The sequence below is a fragment of the Semicossyphus pulcher genome, unplaced genomic scaffold (genome assembly GCF_022749685.1).
Source record: "Semicossyphus pulcher isolate SPU_LCO1_2020_fin unplaced genomic scaffold, fSemPul1.0.p SCAF_22, whole genome shotgun sequence".
Classification (NCBI taxonomy): domain Eukaryota; kingdom Metazoa; phylum Chordata; class Actinopteri; order Labriformes; family Labridae; genus Semicossyphus; species Semicossyphus pulcher.
Window position 1 is genome coordinate 20742794 of NW_027211696.1, and position 20339 is coordinate 20763132.

General features: G+C 41.0%; 3 protein-coding genes across 4 annotated transcripts in view; 1 reads left to right on the forward strand and 2 right to left on the reverse strand.

Moving 5' to 3' along the window:
* The window catches only part of xrcc4 (X-ray repair complementing defective repair in Chinese hamster cells 4), a 28946-nt gene extending 26339 nt beyond the window's left edge, over positions 1 to 2607 (reverse strand). The window contains exon 1 of the mRNA XM_069673733.1: positions 2538 to 2607. The gene's annotated coding sequence lies outside the window, so the exon portion shown is untranslated. The remainder of the gene's footprint in view (positions 1 to 2537) is intronic.
* A 10980-nt stretch (positions 2608 to 13587) lies between these two features.
* On the reverse strand, positions 13588 to 18192 carry zcchc9 (zinc finger, CCHC domain containing 9). Of its 2 annotated transcripts, none has more exons than XM_069673586.1 (6): positions 17890 to 18192; positions 15150 to 15606; positions 14898 to 15048; positions 14725 to 14817; positions 14573 to 14641; positions 13588 to 13846 (listed from the first exon to the last, which is right to left on the reverse strand). In XM_069673586.1, the coding sequence occupies exons 2-6, from the start codon at positions 15582 to 15584 to the stop codon at positions 13734 to 13736; spliced, it is 861 nt and encodes a 286-aa protein (XP_069529687.1). In that variant the 5' UTR covers positions 15585 to 15606; positions 17890 to 18192; the 3' UTR covers positions 13588 to 13733. The 2 variants fall into 2 exon arrangements, with proteins under 2 accessions (XP_069529687.1, XP_069529686.1); XM_069673585.1 differs by lacking the exon at positions 17890 to 18192 and adding an exon at positions 16685 to 16747.
* Positions 17565 to 19716, forward strand: LOC138602420 (zinc metalloproteinase nas-4). Its single transcript, XM_069673893.1, has 7 exons — positions 17565 to 17576; positions 17764 to 17837; positions 17924 to 18034; positions 18649 to 18821; positions 18983 to 19064; positions 19130 to 19251; positions 19520 to 19716. The coding sequence occupies exons 1-7, from the start codon at positions 17565 to 17567 to the stop codon at positions 19714 to 19716; spliced, it is 771 nt and encodes a 256-aa protein (XP_069529994.1).
* Positions 19717 to 20339: the final 623 nt, after the last annotated feature.

Genomic DNA, 20339 nt, shown 5'->3' on the forward strand with positions numbered 1-20339 from the left:
TTGAGTTAGCTCTCGTTACTTTACGCTCGACATTTTGTAAAGTGAAATGGTACGACACATGGCACATAATGTATTTCTTTTATTACTCCTTTATAAGCAGGTTTTTTACATTGTTTTCTTCTGTCGCATGATCATACTGCAATGACCATTAAAATGAAAATCATTGTGCAGCCCTGCTATTCAAAATTGTATGAAAAATGTCCATGTTTGGACGATGCGTTCTTCTGCATGGTAGGAAACAGGCAACCCAAACAAACATGGGGAGAGTGAACATGACACAGAACGTTTGATTATTTATTTATTTAACCAGGAAAAAGCTCTCGAGATTAAAACTCTATTTTTCACGAGTGTCCCGGCCAAAGACGGGCAGCAGCACATTCACAACGTTTCTGACAAACAATGAGCAGCCACACAAACAAACATAACACAGAACACGTGACTATAATACAATAAGAAACATGAAATAACAAGTCAAACCATCACATTTTGTCTAAAACAATCATAAATATATCAAGCTGAACATCTACAGCCAGATGTGTCTGCCTCCAAGTTATTCAAAATCACCTTAAAAGCATCCAATGAGACCCGTTCCTTTGGTTCCAGATCTTTTGTAATTTGTTCCAAGTAAAGGAAGCAGCAAACCAGTTCGGTTCTGACCTTTGGGACAGACAGTAAGAACAGGTCATTCCGACCATCTGAGACAAAAGGAGGAAAATAATCAACTGTGAGAAAGCACCTTTTATTTCCCAGCATATAATTCAAAATGTATTAATAAAAAGGCCTTTCAGGGATATTTAGGTTACATCACACAGCCCTGGTCCTTTTAGCGGGACAGCTAATGCTACTGGAAAATTCTGTTACATAAAACAGCAAAGCTTTGTTTGGCTTTAATTTTGAAACTGTCCAGAATCTTAGCCGATTGTTTGGTTTGGTCGGCCAAAACTACCAGACACAAGAGCGGGTTCTTTCCACAGGGCAACAACACTTTTTTATCTTATAACCCTGGAACACCAACAAGTTACTACAACACTAGATATTTTGTTGTATAAATAAACATATAACTTTAAAATCAAAGCACAGAGTCTAAACTTTCATTTGTACCCACTTTATTTATAGAGAGCCTACCGTTACATTATTCATTTAGCATATTTGCACTCTTTATGTCCACATCTGTTGTCTTTGTCTTGAGCTGGACGTCTGTGTGACATACTGGACCGAACTGAATCTGATATTAACTTTTATTTACTTGATGATCTTATTTTGCTGCTGTGTAACGTCTGAAATCTAACACATAATTTATATCTGTAATTTGCAACTTGCTGAACCTGTCTTTATGTCTCAACGGATAACAACAAAAAACAACATGCAAATAGAAAACAGATTAGGTCTGATGTGTTCACTTCACTGAAATATGCACAGACCTCATGCTACAATGAGAGTTATGTAATTGTTAAACATGGGTTTTCCTTTAGTGCCGTTTGGTCGTGTAATGACCAAAGTGAAAATGATGAGTGCAGCTTCATGCTAACATGTCATCAGGCTCTGTAAGCACTGTAATGCACTAATACACAACCTCTCATTAGGTGTAAGTACAGAGCACAGCAGAGAAACTTGCACCTCAGTTAGCTGGATTCTAATGACCGACCACAGCAGCGTGCCAACATCCAAACACAGCTGACACATGTTCCAGCAGAGCACAACAGCAGCCGCATCTTTAACAACATCCTTTAACACCACCTGCTTCAGAACTAAATATACGCAGGGACAGAGCAACTCCTCATTTCACAAAGGGATGCAGGAGAGAGACATTTCTAGTGTTTACAGTTCCCTACACAACACACAGAGAAAGAGTTACTTGATGTAACCTGGGGGAGTTTCAATCCAACAATTAAAATGTACAAATGGTGGGTAATCCCACTGTTTTTCATTTAAAAATCACAACATAAAGGCAATGCACTCTCTCTCTTTTTAACAATTAAAATGGCTTTATTTTCACGGCATAGCCATGTTAGACCTCATAACAAACTCTGAATTGTTTCAGTATCAAGTCTCTGTCAGGTAACAAAAAATGTTTTTTGTTTAAAGTGTTTCACAAGAGATTATCTTGTGGGTTTTTTTGTGGTTCTTTTATGTGTATCCTTAAAAAAGCACCTCAAACGAACTGAATTTGAGTCCAGGAAATGTTTCTATAATTACATATTATAGACTTCACTTCATACTTTCTTAACCACTGCTGCACAAAGTGATTATCTTCGTTGGTTTTTATGGAAACCTTATTTAACTTAATCCAGTCTCTTATCGACTCCGTTTTCAAAAGTTCAATGGGGTTTGGTGTCCACCTGAACCTCAAATGACAACAGAGACTGTCAGGGAAAGTCTCCCCCTCACAGACAGAATGAGGAGCTAGCTAGTTAGCTAACATTAGCTAACCGTGTCAGACTGTTTGTAAACAGAGTCTGAAGCTTCAACACGTGATGAGACACAGAGAAAAACACTCAAAGAAACCCCCAACAACAACATGTTTGTTTTTATCTTACCTACTCCTTCACTTTGATCGTCCAAAAGAGTTTTTAGTGGAGTAAAAGTGGAGTTTGGATTTGACAGCTCGGAGATATACCGGGGAAGTTAGCTGCCACGTCATCATCAAGCGACGCAGCTAATGAACTCAATGAGGTGGGCTGAACCGAATACTGATACCCAGGATAGGGTGTCAATTCTGGTCTTTCTATTATTAAAATAAGATATATATACTACAAAATAAGTAAAAGTAAGTAAGTAAAAGTTCTTTTGACTAAATGTGTCATTTTTACTCCACTCCATTTGTGTGACAGCTGTAGTTATCTTAGACACACAAATCTAAAAATCATATTAAATATTATGACAATGCTTTAATTAATATAATCTGTTTAATATATAAAATATCATCCACTTCAATCAGCTACAAAATTAAAATGCAACTTACATATGCATCATTAATATATAATATCTACAGTATGATTTCTGATACTAAAACAGAGGGGACATTTTTAATTGAGGGTTTTTCATTTTTATTATTTTACTTAAATTTTTAATGCAGGGATTGTTCTGCCATGCAGTGCTTTCATATTGACTTTTGATAAAGGAATACTCGCTCAACCACAGGTAAATTCATGAAACTAAAGAGGTCCTCAGTGATCGCATAAACACACCTGCAACAGAGAAGAGAACAATGCAACTGTAAGAAGAGAATTGGTGGGCTCAGGATGCTTCCTAACCATTCTTGAGAATGATAACAGATAATAGGAATATGCATACAAAAGTAAGGTATTTTGTCCCTTTGACATGCACGGAAACTTTGACTGCAATAACCAGGACAGCCAAATCCACACAGACAACTGTTACTCCTGATGAGAGGAAGCAAGCAGCTAAAGTTGAAACACAATTTGTTTCCCTCGGTCCGTGTCCCTCTGTGTTGTTTTGGTTTCCTTGTCAGAGAGGCTAAGGAAACAAGCTGTGTGCCACATGTTGCTGAGAGGGAAATGAAGGGATTACATGATTTGAGTTCTGCAAACAGAGATTCTTTCCAGGAATAATTGCTTTAAGAGGCTGCTCTGGCATTAAAGCACTTTGTATTAAGGAAAAACATGAGACAGACCAAGGTCTCGATCACCTGTTTTTCTACAGGGATTTACATTATGTATACGTGTGTGCGGTAGTTCAGCAGTTCACATAGAGCAACCTGCAGCTCTTCCAGGTGGCCTTTAAGTGCATGATCACATGTGTAGGACTGTGGGAAATACTACATTTCAGTCAGTTAATCTCAGTAAATTCTGATGTGGACGACCACAAATGCCTTCATTTAGGCTACTAATTGCTAAAATCCCTCACGAGAACAGTGATTGTCCAATTACAGCAAAGCAACCAAAGCTATGTTTGTTAGTGTTTGGATTTCTTCACATGTCCAAGCTCACTCTGCTTCTTGTTAAGTCTTTCCAAAACCAAAAAACACAAAATCACAAGAGAAAAAGGGTAATGAATGGTGTTTGTCTGCTGACGCTAGGCTATAGGCTAACTAGCTAAATGTTTGAAATAAGGTGGTAAGCAAGAAGAAAAATGAGGTATGATCCTTATTGTGATACTACTTAGGGTGACAGGAGTATCCCAGTGTTACTTCAAGTTAGCTGATAATAAAACTACACACTAAAAAGTCCAATTCACAACTATTCATGTGCTGCATTTCTCCAAATCTAAGCCTGCCATGGATGCTATCAGAGTTTAAGCTAAGTATGTTCAGCTAATTAGCGTGCCACCAACAGGAGTAAATAGTTACTTCAAGGATTCAAGTAGCCTGAAATCAAATAACCAAATATTTTATAAGAAAAAAAGCTAACCCTGGATTCTATCAACGTTTAAGCTAACAGTAGTTTGGCTAACTAGCTTTAAACACTTAAGCTACAGGAGTTACCAAGTGTTACATTCATGGTTTGAAAAGCATGTAATCCAACAACTACATCATTTGTTGGATTTCACTTAAATTGAATAGCCCCACTCTCTTTCTCATGGTACAACTTTCTTAAATGTACCTCTGGAGGGCGCCAAAATTGAGAATCTCTTCTCAATATCTATATCTATAGAATCTATAGCCTTCATGGTTGCTTTATTTAGATGTAAACAGGCTTTATTATTGATTTACGGAACAAAGATAAAAACCAGGGTGGCTTTTGACTCCGTCTCCATGAGAAAAATGTGTTATCTAAGGCTGATGATAAACAGAAAAGTAGGACAGTGTCAGATGGACATTAAAACAGATAAAGAGCTTAAAATAAATAACAGAGGCACATAATGAGTAATACAAATAGATAAACAGGAATGAATTAAAGTAGAGGCCAACGAAAACATAACTTTTTTATTATTTTAGTTCATGTGGGAGAAAACCAGTAATCCCAGCAGCGTCCACCACTTAAGGGTAAGAAATGCAGCCCTATCAGACTAATACAGGAAGAAACTTTCCTGCTTGGTAAATGACTTAAAATGAACTAGCCACAGCTAGCTAGCATATTTAGCTAACGTTAGCTCCAAGAGTTCCCTCAGCTGACTTTAAAATATCTCCAGGTGTCTCGCTTTAAAACAAAGCAAGTAAAAAAGATCTTAAATTTGCACTTGATGGCTACGTGCATGACATTGTGCTAACAGAGTGAAGCTAAAGCTAACAGGCTACATTAAAGAGTCGTCATCATCAACAATTGACAATCCATGTCAAAAACATTGAAGTAAAGACACATTATTCTTCATTTTGTGTTTGTTCATATCAGTTAAATTGCTCATAAATTGTATGTTATTGTTCTACTAAAACAGTTCTATGTAAGGATGCTCATGTTCCTCCATGTGCTCAATCATTGCCCTAATATAAAAGAGCAAAACGACCTCTTCATCCTGCCTTCAGGCCTCCATAATCCAGACCCAATCAGTTCATCAAACTGGCTTCCAGACGTCTCTGTAAACACGTGTGCTTGTTTTATTAATGTTGTTATTAGGTTGTTGGTGGTATTACAGTCCAGCAGATTCAGTCCTCTGTGGCTGCATGAGATGAAGTCTTCCCAAGTACTTTTGCAGGATGCTGAGTGTTTTAATTTGGCTTTAAATATAAGTGTAGTAACATTTCTGTGAAACAATGCTCTTTTGTCTGAACAGTAATGTAGATGGATTTGTGGTCAAACACAACATGACATCTTTGTTGTTCCTGGAAATGTTCTTTATACTGGCTAAGTGACGCTGTGTTACTCAAGACATGAAGAGTTTCTCCTCAGCTGTGTCTGTGGTTAAAATTAAAACTCTGCTCTCCAGTGGGATGTTAGCATGTTGGCTAACCGGCTCCTAATCGTTTCAGACCATAAACAGAGTCAGCACCACAGAATTCAGACCTTATTCTCACAGTTGGAGGCTGGTTAAATCTGAAAGACCCCTGAGGGACTGGCGATAGAAAAGGTCAACAAACCAGCGCTCTCTTCTGGGGCCTGGGTCATTTATTTGGATTGGCACTAAAGGACGGGGTTCTGGTGCCTGCTTGGTGATGTGGGTGTCGATGGGAACCAGCAGAGAAGATCAGGCCTGAATAGTAAAGTACAGTGTTTGGAAGGAGGACAAGAATCAACTCTAAAGGGTAATTCTGGTTTCATTTAGTTTCGATAACATTTTACTCCATCAGTGACGTCAGCACACTGTGTGGTTACTGTGACTTGCACACAGTGTTACACAAGCCGAGGAGGACAATGAATATATATGTTAATTGTTTATATCCAGCAGCAGGTTGTATCTGCAGAGGTAGGAAAATAAGTGATTAAATCCTGCTGACCATCAGCGCTATCTGTCCAATGAACTAAACATGCACTGTGAAGAAGAAGAAGGAGAAAGAAAAGAAGGGGAAGAAGAAGAAAGACAAGAAGAAGAAGAAGAAGAAGAAAGATAATGAGAAGGAGTAGAAGAAGAAAATGTTCTTTATACTGGCTGACTGACACTGTTACTCAAGATTTAAAGAGTTTCTTTTCAGCTGTTTCTGTGGTTGAAATTAAAACTCTGCTCTCCGTTGGGATGTTAGCATGTTGGCTAACCGGCTCCTAATCGTTTCAGACCATAAACAGAGTCAGCACCACAGAATTCAGACCTTATTCTCACAGCTGAAGAAGAAGAAAGACAAGGAGAAGGAGAGGGAGAAGAAAGACAAGAAGGAGAAAAAGGAGAAGGTGAAGGATGAGAAGAAGAGGCAGCGTGTGGTCGCATTAATTCCGATATGATGGTTGAGGCTGCATGGCAGACAATCAGACCTGCATCAGATTTAGGAGCACATATCAAAATGATTGATTGATCGAGTGATTAGGTTGCATATGATTCCTTCTGTTCACAGTGTTTTAAATGTTCTCTCTGCAGTCTGAGGGAGGCTTCTTCTTCCTGTTATCCGATGGAATAAGCCAAATTAATTGTTATGAAAAAGATGTATTTTGGTCCTGCATGATGAGAAAGTGACTCTAGTGGACCCGGCTAAATCCTTTAGTACTTTCAGGGAGCCTTTAGATAAACAGAAACATGTTCCCGGAGGCTCCTGGCGTCTCCAGAGGGCCCGACAGACAGCTCAGCCTTATTAGCTCCAATAGACTCCTCACAGTTTCTGATGTGCTCTCCTCTGTCATTAACTGCAGCTCCTCACTTTCATCTCCTCCTCTGTTCCTCTCAGGGATCCTTCCTTCCGCCCGTCTTTAGCATGGCCTGCTCCTCGTAGCCTGCAGCACACACATGTGCTCGTATGTGTACATGAGTCAGGCACTTTAGGGCAGATCCTGCAGTAATGACTTCCAGCTCAGTCTGCAGGTAACAAGCACTTCCTGCTGCTTGTGTCCGCCCGAGGACAAATAATGACCAACTTACTGCAGCTCAGTCTGTCTGAGTCACACGCAGGTCCCTTAGAACAACTGATAATATCAACACATCATGTTATCAGACACAGACACAAGGTTTCCAGCTGAAAATGGTGTTAATGGTGTTCTTAAACCTGAACCCTTTGGTGCCACCGGACTCTACTGACAAAAAGGGTCATTTTACCTCTGGGAGTTGGTGGTCTGTCGCTGTTTTGATTGGTAGGTTTGTTCAAACTAGCATGAAACATTGCAAAAAACCTAAATAAATGCATTTGGGTGGAATCAAAAGATCAGCGGATTTACTTCTATGCACGTTTAAACACATGCAAATTAACAAAAGCACTATAAAATAAATAAAACAAGCTGACACTGAACTTGACAGAATGTTTAGCACCAGTAAAAATCAGAAAAACCCCGGATACTGAAAGTACATACGTGGATTTCAGTGTCTTTTTATTCAGTCATAGACCAATGAGGTTTCCATTACGCTGCCATGCTGTAGGTTTACATCGGGGCGTTGAGGTCAAGATAATTAACCTGTGATGTTTCTGTGAAGTTTTGTGACATTAGCAAAAAAGCAGAAACTCCCCCTCGGTTACTCTTCCTCAGTTTAAAACAGTCCATAAACGTCTGCAGGGAGGGTCATTAGGACAGGCCCAGTTCTGAAGTTAGAGGCACCAAAGAGGGGCCAGCCCGGGGTCTACAGGGTCTCAGCAGGGATAAAACATATTTATGATAAATGGACCTCAGTGAGCCCAGAAACTCGAGTATCAGAGAGCTTAGCGTGGGATGAATCTGGTTCCAGGCCAGCCAGCATCTCTGTGATACGAGAAGCATCAACACAAATACGTCAAATGAGTCAGAGGAGAAATCAGTGCTTTCCAACAAGTCTGAGAATTGAAATCGATTGTAGGAGGCTCGGATTATATTGTGAATTTTTCTCACAGTGTTCTTATATCCTGTTTCTAAAATGTGTACATTTATATAAAGTTTGAATTTTTGAACATATAATGAATTAGTATGTTTTTATTATACTCGACTCTAAATGTAATATTTCATGTTTAGGTGTAGAATAGCCTATTTCATGCATTTTTGATAAAAACGTACTGTCGCTTTAAGAGAGCGCACCCTGGAGCACGTACTTGTGTGAAGCTGTTGAGCTGTGGCATCGAGTGGAGGCTAGGCTCGGTTTATAGTTCGTAAGTTTTATGTTATCCAGCAAAGAAAATTCAGTGGATTAACCGACTTGTGACGGCTGTGGAATAAAGTTGTTTGTGTTTATTAAACTCTACAACGGACGTCGAGTGGATTTGTAAAACTACAGCAGGTGGACACGTGTAAGCCGAGGCCAGCTAGGTGGTTTTTTCTGCGGTAACATCGATGTTCTCAGATGTATTTTGCAAATGAATATCAGTCCCTTTCCACTTGCTTTCTAAGATCGATCTGAGGATTTCAGCTGCTATGAAAAAGGTGGATAAATGTTTTTATATGAAGCATGAGTCATTAGTAGCCCGTGTAGACGAGAGGTGGGAATCGCAGGGTGACTCACGATACGATATGCGATACCTGGCCCACGATAACGATGATATCACGATACAGCGATTCAGCGATAATTGATATATTGCAAGACAATCATAAAATGATACATCACGATGTCTGATTAACTGAAGAATACAAAAATGCCCCTAAAAATAATTAATGTATTATTCACTGCATTTGGTGTCAGTTTCACAGATTTGAACTCAAATTGAGATAAACTATGATGCGCTGACTCAAACTGACGGGGAGATCTGTTTAGAGCAGTGAATCTTTAAAGAATTAAAATATCAATATTTGGTGCCAGCGATATGATAATTGTATCGTTCCAGTCGGGGCGACGATATATTGTGATATCGATATTTTGTCCCACCCCTAGTGTAGACGCTAATGCTGCATTCAAATGGATTCAGGCAGACGATAGACGTCTAATTTAGTGGAGGAGAGCAGGACGGTAAAATGTGAGGCCAGCAGAGATTGCTGGCAACGGTAACGGCAGGCTGCATTGCCGTGCAATGTTAAAACTGTTTTAACTTTCTGCCGTCCCCCGCAACGGAATTTAAAACCGGATGTGACGTACCTCCCTATCACAACAAGAAAACACGACACGGAATAAATGTATATCGATTATAGTTTATTTAACATCACCATAGCAACATCTCGTCACGCGTGTTTCGTTATGCCATCCTGCCTTTTCGTCGGAGTGTTTGTTTACTTTCCCCGTGCCGTGGTGTTGTCCGTCTGCCTGAAACCATCTGAACGCAGCATAATGCTGAACTGAAACGAGACGGTCTACAGAGGATTAACACCGCTCCTGTCGCCTAGCAACAGGTAGGTAGCTGGCTAACTAGCATACATAACTAACGTTGTGTAACTAAACCTCTTATTTTAAAGATGATTTTAAGTTTCAGGGCTCTTTTCGTTTTTTTTTTTTACATTTGCATCGAATTAGTTGAAAACGACAACTTTTACATTTAAAGTGTATTCCTCGGCCGCTTGAGAGTCCGCCATCTCGTTTGAATTGGCGTGCAACGAAACAGGGGATACGTCTGGCCCCGGGGAAAGGACGACGCATCTCAAGGAGCCTTCGAAATGTGGCAGCCTTCAACGCGCTGCTGTGACGCAATCAGTCTTCAAGTACGTCCTTTGAAGGCTGCAGCCCCTGAATTGGAAACCAGCTACAGTTTGCTCATTACTGGCAGCTCACGCAGCACACTCGGCATGTCTCTCATTAGCTGGCAAAGCATTACGGCTGCCAATCGAGTATATCAGCTATAACTGAGGGAGTCCTTGAGCCAGAAATCCAAATAAATACTTATCACAGTGGAATAACATGCAACATACTCAGAGGGTATATCAGGATAAAATCTGGATGTTGCAATCTAAAGACAGAAAGACAATAGTCTGAGGAAAGAGCCCGCTCAGCCTCCTAAATTAGATCCAGGACACATCAGTGAATGAGCCCTCTGTGTCTTTGTTATGAGGCGCGCACACACACACACACACACACACACACACACACACACACACAGCCCTCCCTCCCCCATGGATGAAAACTTTCGGGGTAAATTGTGTAATCAGCCTCAGTGAGCTGGCAGCGTGCACACTTCTCTCTGCCTCCATGAGAACGCGTCAGGCTCTGTGGAAACCAGACGCAGGGGGTCCTCTGAGGGTGACCTCCAGGAGGGGTCCCCCACATTTTATTTACTTTATACTTCACTTTTACCCAAACAGGGGGTCTCTACAGGGAAACAAATCTACTGCATGTGAGCTACTGGTGAACAAACAGAGTCGAAGATATGAAGTATGACGCATGTGGTAGACCAATCAAAACTTAACTCACATAATAGTCACATAAAGTACAAGTGCCTCAAATTCTTACTTAAAGTTAAATGACAGAACTGGTCTGCAGCAAAATAATACGACAAAGCCAACATAAAATAAGTGTATGAATCTTTCCCTCTGGGAGTGATTTTACTGATCAGGTTTAGATCCCTACAGAGATTCTTGTTCTGTAAAAAAACTATTTCTGAACCAAGAAAACAGCCGTTAAATCGCTTTTTTGAAACACACCAGACTCCATTGACAAAAACAGGAATTTTCACTCTCAGAACAAGAGAGTTGCTCTTCTATCGCTGCCGCCAGCCGAAAATATTTTTTGTTATTGTGTGACTTTGGTGTTTTAAATTTTTAGTTAAGATTCAACAGAATATTTAAGTAACACACAATAACACAAAATGATCGGGGCAGAGGTGGACAAACGACTCCTTTAGCCTGTGTTATCTAAATTACAGTTTTTGTGAATGAAGTTTGGTGTATTTTTTGGGGGGGCTGTTTTTCTATATCTGAATGAGGCTCGAAGGAAGGACAGACAGACCGTGTCCTGTGATGTTCACATTAAGGCAAATTTCTGATTTTTGTTACAGTACTATGAAGATAAAATTGACTTAATATTGCTGCTTTATTACAGATCATAACTGTCCTTCTATGTAGGATTTTTCTTTGCATATTGTCAACAACTCATTCAAACTGGGCCCCTCCTCCTCCTGGGCTCTTCATCACCAGAAGCTCACTCTCACTCTCTCGTGTGAGAACACGCCCACCCCGTCGAGTTAACACTGACAGCATAACGGTTACCGTTGCACTAGCATGCTAACCGCTAGTTAGCTTGTACCTGGTTTGAGGCACCTACCTGTCCAACAGAAAGAAGCTCTTTCTCCATGTTCGCCGGTCTTAATGAGGCCCAGTTGCTAATTTGGACCACACTCACCTGTACGCTGTGATTGGCTCAGGGAACCACGACAGCGCCCCTCCTGAAAACGTCCTGTGCAAAGCAAAACAACAGAATAGATGCAGAGGGAAGGGTCTGCACACACACCAACACACATGTACATGTACAACACATACATAAGTGATGATTTATATTATATTGTATTTCTAAATATATATTTATTATTTATATAATATATATATATACATATATAATATATATTATATATGATTTTTCTAGGACAATCCTACTTAACATACCTTTAAACAGGCTAAATTGTAATCTGGAAATCGTTACTCCAGGTCTGATGAGTTTGACAGTTAAAGTGTTTTGTTGTGTTTTGAGGGACCACTTCTGTCTGCTGTGGAGTTCCCAGAAACCTTTTGCATCATCAGTGATGTAAGACCCTTTTAAACACTCTCTGGGGGTGTACACACACACACACACACACACACGAGGATCGCTGCTCTGTATCGTGGAAAACAAAAAGCTCCTTCTCCATTGAAAGAAGCTGAAAGGCGTCCCTGCTCTGTGCGTCTGCAGTGTGTTAGCTCCTCTGTAGCTGCTGACGCATTCTGTTTAAGGGGGGATTCTTTTAATGAGGTCGGGGTGCTGACAAACGTATTGATCGGTCACATCAGGCTCCGCTCTCCTCCTGCAGTTACAATCATGAACAGACGCACTTTGTTCTCACATTATTCTCCAACGTCCATGAAAGAGAAGTTTATCTTAAACGTCCTTTAAAGTGAGAAATGTGTTTTCTGTTCGCGCTGTGAGCGGGTGTTCATGTGAAACACAACAGAAGAACAAGAACAACACATGTACAGTTTTCGAGGAAATACAGAGAAGTGATCTGTAAAAGGGCACAGAAGAGAACCTGTGCAGAGCATGAGGAGTAACAGGCTGCAAGAACAAGTCAAAACAAGGGATATTAAATGTGAAATAAAAAACTAACAGGTTTATTTGTCTTTGCTTCTTTCTGCACCAAGGATTCTGTCACCGCCAATTATAGAGTCACCATCACATCAGTTTCTTCTGCTGCTGCAGCTGAGACACATTGCTAGATCCTGCACATTTAACCGTTATGATAGTTGGTATATTTAAGGCAGGACCTGCACTTCTTATTTTACCTATTCTTTAATGCATGTGTCACCAGGATGTACTCAACTCTGCCCACATCAGGAACTGAGCAGCAGCATGACACCCTGCAACAGAGACTCAGTGAGACAGTGCTGCCTCCGAGTGGCTGAGTCTGCACTCTACAGCTGCAATAAAGGCAAGGGAAGTCAAAGCACCATCTTTCAACCACAAGGCAACGCTCAGTGCTTTCTGTAAGACAGACAGAAAAAACTGAATGACACATTGTGAGAGTTAAAGTCTGTTTCAACATAATAAAAACGATCAAACTTAAAGGTTCAGCTTCAACAGTTCAAAGGTTCTGATTCAGTCTTTCAGATCTTTATGGTTTAAATTGAAGCAGCAGAAGCTAAAATATCCTGACTCAAACTACACAAACACTAAACACTACATGTCCCATAATGCAACTCAACAGTGTCTTATAAATTCCCGTTGCAGATGATCATAGTATGACGTAAAGCTCTAAAACAGCTGCAAAACAGAGAGTTGGCGCAGAGGATGAACCGAGTTGAGAATGAATAAGATGCATCTCTCAGTCAACTCGAGGGCCATTTACCAACTTCACCAACAGTTTTCCTCAATAACTGCTAATCTGTAAAAGAGTCTGAGCGAAAGTTTTAAAGCTCTGGAAAAAAAAGTCTTTGGAGGGGAAACGGAGACGAGTTTGTTGGTTTCAAAGGAAACGATGTGTTTCTGCCAGAGAACAACAAATCTGTAGTCAAAAGTTTAGTTCCAGCAACAGAACAACAATCGGGCTTTAAATGTACAGAAGCAACTCTTTATTTAAAGGCTCCTTATCAAATATACACAAAGAAACACTGCACGTGAATGTTAATGAGTCTGTTCATTAGAGTCCAGAGAAACGTGTTTGATCTGTGGATGAATCAGCAGAACTCTTCAGATCAGAACGTCACCACTTTAGTCTGTTTGGGTTTGGCTTTCTTCACCGGAACGTGGACTTCCTCGTAGTCTGCACTCATGTTGTTGGACAACCAGGCGACGGTCACCGAGTTAGCTGGAAGGAGAGAAAGTAAAGATACATGTTACCACCTGTGAAGAAGCTCTTTCTGAATGTTTGTTTTGATTGTCCAGTATCTTATTCCGGGGGACGGGGGGGGGACAGGCAGTGTCCAGGGTGGGTGGGGTCTTTTGTGATACAGCTGGCTTTCCTACGAAGCCGACCAGTGCATGTGTCACTGAGGGGTGGTAGTGTGGTCCCAATCACCCGCTCTTCCCCCTTCACCACCCGCTGTCCTCTGTTGTGCAGTTGTTAAAGCACACTGTGCAGCAGTAGCTCAGGAGGCTTTCAATGGTGGCCTGAAAGCTTTACATACTAACATAAGAGGAAGAACTATTCACATCCCTAACGCCTGCAGACACTCCTCTTTTCCCAGGTTTCTCATGTATTTGAAGGTCATCTCCCAGCACCCTAAAGTGTCACTGTTCCTCCTGGCCCCAAGCTTTACATACATCCATCAGTCCTGTCCAGTGCCAGATCGTCTATCAAGCAAAATCTACACCCAATTGTAACCCGTCTGTCAACACAACCTGGAAACCTACAACCCGAGACAAGAGGCGGGTTTTCCTTTTTAAGTATTTTATGGACAGAAAAATAATGTGGCATACTAATAAATCAGGAAGATAATAAGTCGTTCCAGAAGAACTCTGTGGTGTGAACAGATCCTGTAACCTTTGTTAGGCAGGATGGAGCCCCTTCACAATAAAAGAGAGACAGACTCACTTGCTGCCTGATGCTCCGGACAGTCCTTCTGAAAATGTTCCACTGAACCACAAACACGACAGCAGCCTCCTGCAGACAGACAGAAAACCATCATTCAAACTGGTGTTACATTAATTATTATAATAACATGTGGTGAATGTTGGAGTTTGTACCTTGTGCGTAGAGTCCTTTGGGATTATCTGGGCAGGCCTTGGACAGGTGTCCCGTCTGACCACAGATGAAGCACTTAGCATACGGGTAATCACCTGAAACAGAGGAGACTTAAGCATTAATAAAGCAGCAATAAATGTGTCTATTTATGAGATCAGCTGTGTGTCGTCCTCACCCAGAGCCGGGTCCACTTTGGCTCTACATTTCTGGATCTCGTGTTCGGTGGAGCCGCAGCGGTAGCAGATTCCTCGGCCCATCTCCTCGTCTCTGTCGGCCTCTGGACAGTCGGCCAGACCATGGCCGGGCTTCCTGCAGTTAAAACACAGCTAGGGGAGGGAAGGAAACAAGGAGAGAAGGACAAAAGGAGAGGAATTAGAGGAAAGACAGGAGATCAGAGAGGATATCAGGCTGGTTTGAAATCTCTCACCATGTTGCTCTTCTTGTCTTTCTGCCTCTTTATCCTTCTGTCCTCTCTTCTTCTGTCTTTTTTAAGAGCGGTCTCCACCTCCTCCCTGATCTCCCTCTCCTCCTCCCTGCCTCCTTTCCCTCCTCTTGGCAGCGGCCGTCCGCTCTGCTGGAGATACTCCATGAAGCCATTCACATCCTCGTTGTCATAGTCCTTCTTCTTACGGTTGGGTTTTTTCACTCCTGATCCGCCGGGCTGAGTCCCTCTCAGGTGGTCCCTCTGAGGTCCTTGGTTAAAACCTGCAGGTCCACCCCATCTGCCTGGTGGACCCCTTCCTCCTCCTCCTCCTCCTCCTCCTCCTCCTCTACCCCCTCCTCCTGCTTTTAGTCGATTCCATGGAGTGGCCTCTGCTGGCTTGTGTTTATGTACATTATTTGCTCGTGCCCACCTCGTCATGATGGCACTGAACTCTCTGAAACTGAAGAAACAAAAAGGTGTTTTTAAGGTAAAGCTAATGTAAGCTAGAACCAAACTTAGACTTAACACACAATGAGGAAAGGGTTAGTGATGTGACAGCTCTGACAACAGCACAGTAGGTTCCAGATTGGGCTAATTTTCATTAAACTGTTTTGGGATAGTTATGATCATTTTAACCCTACAAATAACAATTATTTTCATCATCTATTTAACCATCAATATTTATAGGTATTTGGTGAAATTAACTTTTAAACAATAGCGAAAAATGTAAATCAGTGTTTCCCAAAGCGGCAACACGGCAACTTTAAATGTCTTTGTTTGTCCACAACCCACATTTATTCATTTTGCTGCCATAAATGAGAAAAAAAAACATATGCAAATAAAATACTAGTTTTAAACTAACCTACTAATAGTCGCAGCTCTTCATTATTTGTCACCAAGCACAGTGACCTCCTTAGCACCATTTAAATCAGGCAGCAATGCTTGCTTACCAAAATAAAAGCTTCAGCTGCATTTTATTCTCCAGTGTACATCTCTTAAAAGAGCTTCTTCCGAAGATGAAAACTTGCCATGACAGTGATGTGTGGCTACTCAAAACTAGCTCACACTAACATTATTTCATCTTGTTCTCATAAACTGTATGAGCAGCAGCAGCTGTTAAAATATACGATATAATTATAATTTAATAATTTAATTATATATAATTTTACCACCTTTAACAGGAAGCTACTTCGAAGCTAACTAAAAGAAAAACAAACGGTTGATACTAAATACAGCGAAAAGAGTCAAACATTACTAAACTGTCTGTGATTGCTTAATCGAAGTGCTATTAAAATATCATTTAAATGAATTATAGTGAAAATAAAATAGAAATAACTTTGTTGACGTTATTCTAATGAAAAGTCTGTTAGCACGTCAGGTAGCAGCTAGCTAAAAGCAACAACGTTAGCTTCGTTTTTCATGGAAACAAGTCCGATAGTGAGATAACACAACACCAGAACATAGTTTGCGATTAAAATTAAACTTTTACTTCAGAACATACAGCGTTAAAATGTTAATATATGTATAAACAGCATTACCCTGAGAAGTTTTCAGCCCATGTGTATATATTTTGCCGGAAGTAATACTTCTTCTTCTACTGCCTTAATCATTGTTGGCATTGCTGGCGCTTTACTGCCACCTGGTGCTTCGCGGTGTGCACCAACAGGTTGAATAAAATAAATACTAACAAATTAATCCTGATTTTGTGATCAAATCAAAGCATCATATTTTACTTTTTAAAAATTGGGGAATCTACAAAGTAAGTACAGCTGTGAAATGTAAATATTGGAGTTAAATCGGAGTGTATATTTCCCTCTGACATGCAGTAAACATGTCCTCCTCTGAGCTTCAGGAATAAATGAGGCCGCAGCAGCTCACAGCTGATTTTACTTAACACAACAAGCATTAGTGTGTCTGTGCTGACCTCTGAGATCATGCTGCATCTGCTCCTCACTGCACTGCTGTTTGTTGAATACACTAAAAATGGTGAGAAATCAGCATGCAACACTGTCATTTCACTCTCTGGGAAAGCAAACATTTAATGTAACTCTTTTATTGTGTTTCAGGCGACTGCGGTCCGATAGGGGAAGTTAAAAAAGGTACAGCTCAGTCGGATTTAAGTCTGGACTGAAGGATATGTTGATGTTCATTTAGATTTATGTGTTTCTTTAAAGTTAAGATGTGTTTTTACAGATCTCCAGGAAGACTGGTTCAGCAGAGCGTTACATTATATGGATTCCAACCCTGAGACTTTAGATGGTGACGTCATTTTAGCCCGCAAACATGGATTTTATACTTTCATGCATTACATTTGCAGGTGGGAACAAAGCTTGAACAACGGGTAAATGTTTTATAATCTTTCATCACTTTTTGTTGACAGAGCTGATGATCAGAGACTACGCTCTGTCAGAGGGCGACATGGTGTTGTCAGTGAGTAAATCCAGCTAATCTTAATGTATTAACTGCTGTACAAATCAAACTGACTAACCAGTTGGATTACACAATGAGCAATGACTTAAACAAACCTGCACAGTTCTCAGCATAGTTACTGAGAACCCAGAAGCCCAGTGGACATTTCTTTTGAACTGACACCCTTGTGTATTATTTGACCCTCCAGAGTGACAGGAACGCTGTGGAGAGTGTGTGGCCCACACATGACATACCGTACGTCATCGGCCCAGAGATAGGTAGGTAAATATTTCACATCAATGACACCATTTCACAGGTATGTGTCTTTACTTACTGGAATCTTAATTTGACTGTTTGTTTCCAGCCAGCCGGAGAGACGACATCCTGTCTGCGATGGCGATGCTTTCTGACCACACCTGTGTGTCGTTCCACAAGAGAACCTCTGAGACAAACTACCTGCTGTTCACAAAGAGCAAAGGGTGAGGGAGCATTTTAACCATCAATGACAAACCAGGGCCCTACTTTAACATATTTTGGCCTATTTTATTCACTCCAGTAGATGTGTTCATCCTGTAGCAGTGAAACAGGCTGTAATGGCTGCAACATAATCCTTGATGGGTCAAAGGTCGTCTTGTTGTTTCCACTGACAGGCTCAGGTTGTTATTCTAAGTGTGTGACAACATGACAGAAAGGATCCCTACAGAGATAGACCTTTTTGTTACAGAGGAAGATGATTGTTTTAACCACAAACAGACGTTACATCGCTCTCTGCAAACACACCAGACTCCATTGATAAAAACAGCGATTTAAGCTCACAGAATACTGGAGTTGCTGGTGCCACGGTTTAAGTTTATTTGTGTTATTGTGTGACTTCTTTGTTTTTAAATGGCTGGTTTAGAGCCAACAAAATATCTGTGTAACACTAAACAGGAAAATCACAACTGATCAAGACCAGCAATGCGAGTGTGTGGGAGGTAAAATTGATGTTTTTGTCAATGGAGTTTGGTGGCTTTGAAGAGAACAATGTAATGGCTGTTTCTGGTGTCAAAAAAGAGTTAAGGTGACATTAAAACATTTTGTATCTGTATTCTAGCTGTGCGTCGTATGTGGGCTTCATTGGTGGAGAGCAGCCTGTGTTTATCGGGCCGCCGTGCATTGTGGGTAACATAGTCCATGAGCTCCTTCATGCTCTGGGCTTCCACCATGAACACACGAGGACGGACCGGGAACAGTTCATCACAGTTCTTCCTCATAACATCATGTCAGGTAGTGTGTCTGTGCTCATGTGTTTACATCATCTCAAGGTGTTTAAGGTCTCTGATCTGATTTAAATATTAAATATGAAATATTCTTTATATCCAGGTGTTACAGTGAGATTTAAGTTCAGCTCAGATCAATGTGACAACAAACTAACAGATGTGTTTCAGGGATGGAGAGAAACTTTAAAAAGCGAAAAGGCGAAACCTTCAGTGTCCCCTATGACATCACTTCCATCATGCACTACGGCAGGTAAAGAGTCAAATAAAGTTAATCATATCTCTTTCCTGTTCACCGACTGTTGTTCTTCCTCTCAGTGGGTTCTTCTCGGTGAACGGGCTGCCCACCATCGTACCAAACGGTGATGTGAAGGGTATGGGACAGAGAGTCAAACTGACCGAGAGAGACATCGAGAGAGTCCGACACCTCTACGGCTGTGGTGAGGAAACTCTGCTCACTTCTACTGAGGAGGAAAAAAAAACATGCAGCAAAGTCAGAAACACACAAACCCAGAAAACGTGCAAAAGAAAAACGCTGTAAATCCAGTCAACACAACAGAGGTGCTTCAGGCCTGCAGGGGCATCGTTTGTTTCTACTGGAAACTGCTCGGCTTGTTTCAGTGGGATTGCCCTCGTCGGTACACACTAGCTTTAAAAAGTTTACAATTCTGTTAAACTCTCCCGTCTTATCTCTCATCTCTCCACCAGACATCACAAAACAGGAGGTGGAGAAGGAGACCGGAGGCGTAGAGAAAGAGGAGGACTCGCATGTGTACAGGAGCAGGATCAGAGATTCTGCCAAAAAACAGGAAGACCACACGACTACAACCACCGCTGCAGCAGCCACACTGCAGCAGCAACCTGCTGCCAGTGGAGGGAGCAACATCACCAGCAGAGACGCTTAAACTGAGACTGAAGTATTTATTAATAAAAACAGAATATATATACATACACAGAAATGTATGTGACTGATTGTCTTTATTGATTTGTTTTCTATCAGGCAGTATTCTCAGCTTCAAGCCTTATCCTGTTGATACATTTGTCTTTAATTTAGTCATCTATGAAAGCATTAATTGTTGCATTTATTTAAATGATAATATAAGTGATATTTACAGTGATGTACAGTGTAGATAAGCAGCACTCTGCAGGTTTTGTCCTCATTGTGTCGATATGTTCGACCGCTCCCTCCGTCTCTCCTCTGATTGTCTGTTTGTCGTCTGTCTGCTGCCACATGTCAGAGTAAATGTCAGAATCATTTTCCTGACTGACAAACGGAGCAGCAGGTAAATATTTAGTCATCAGGTGATGATACAAGGCAGCAGCGTCCTGAAACGTTCATTAAAGCTTCGTTCTGGGACACAATTTAACTTGTGTGCAATTTTTAGAAAAGTGACTAGTTGCACCAGAACAAGAAGTCACCTGAGGACAGTGGAAACGAGCGTTTCTACCTGCAGCTGCTGAGTCGAATACAACCTGTAAAGGGAAAAGTGGTTTTTCTATTTCTGAATATATTTCACATGTAGTTCTG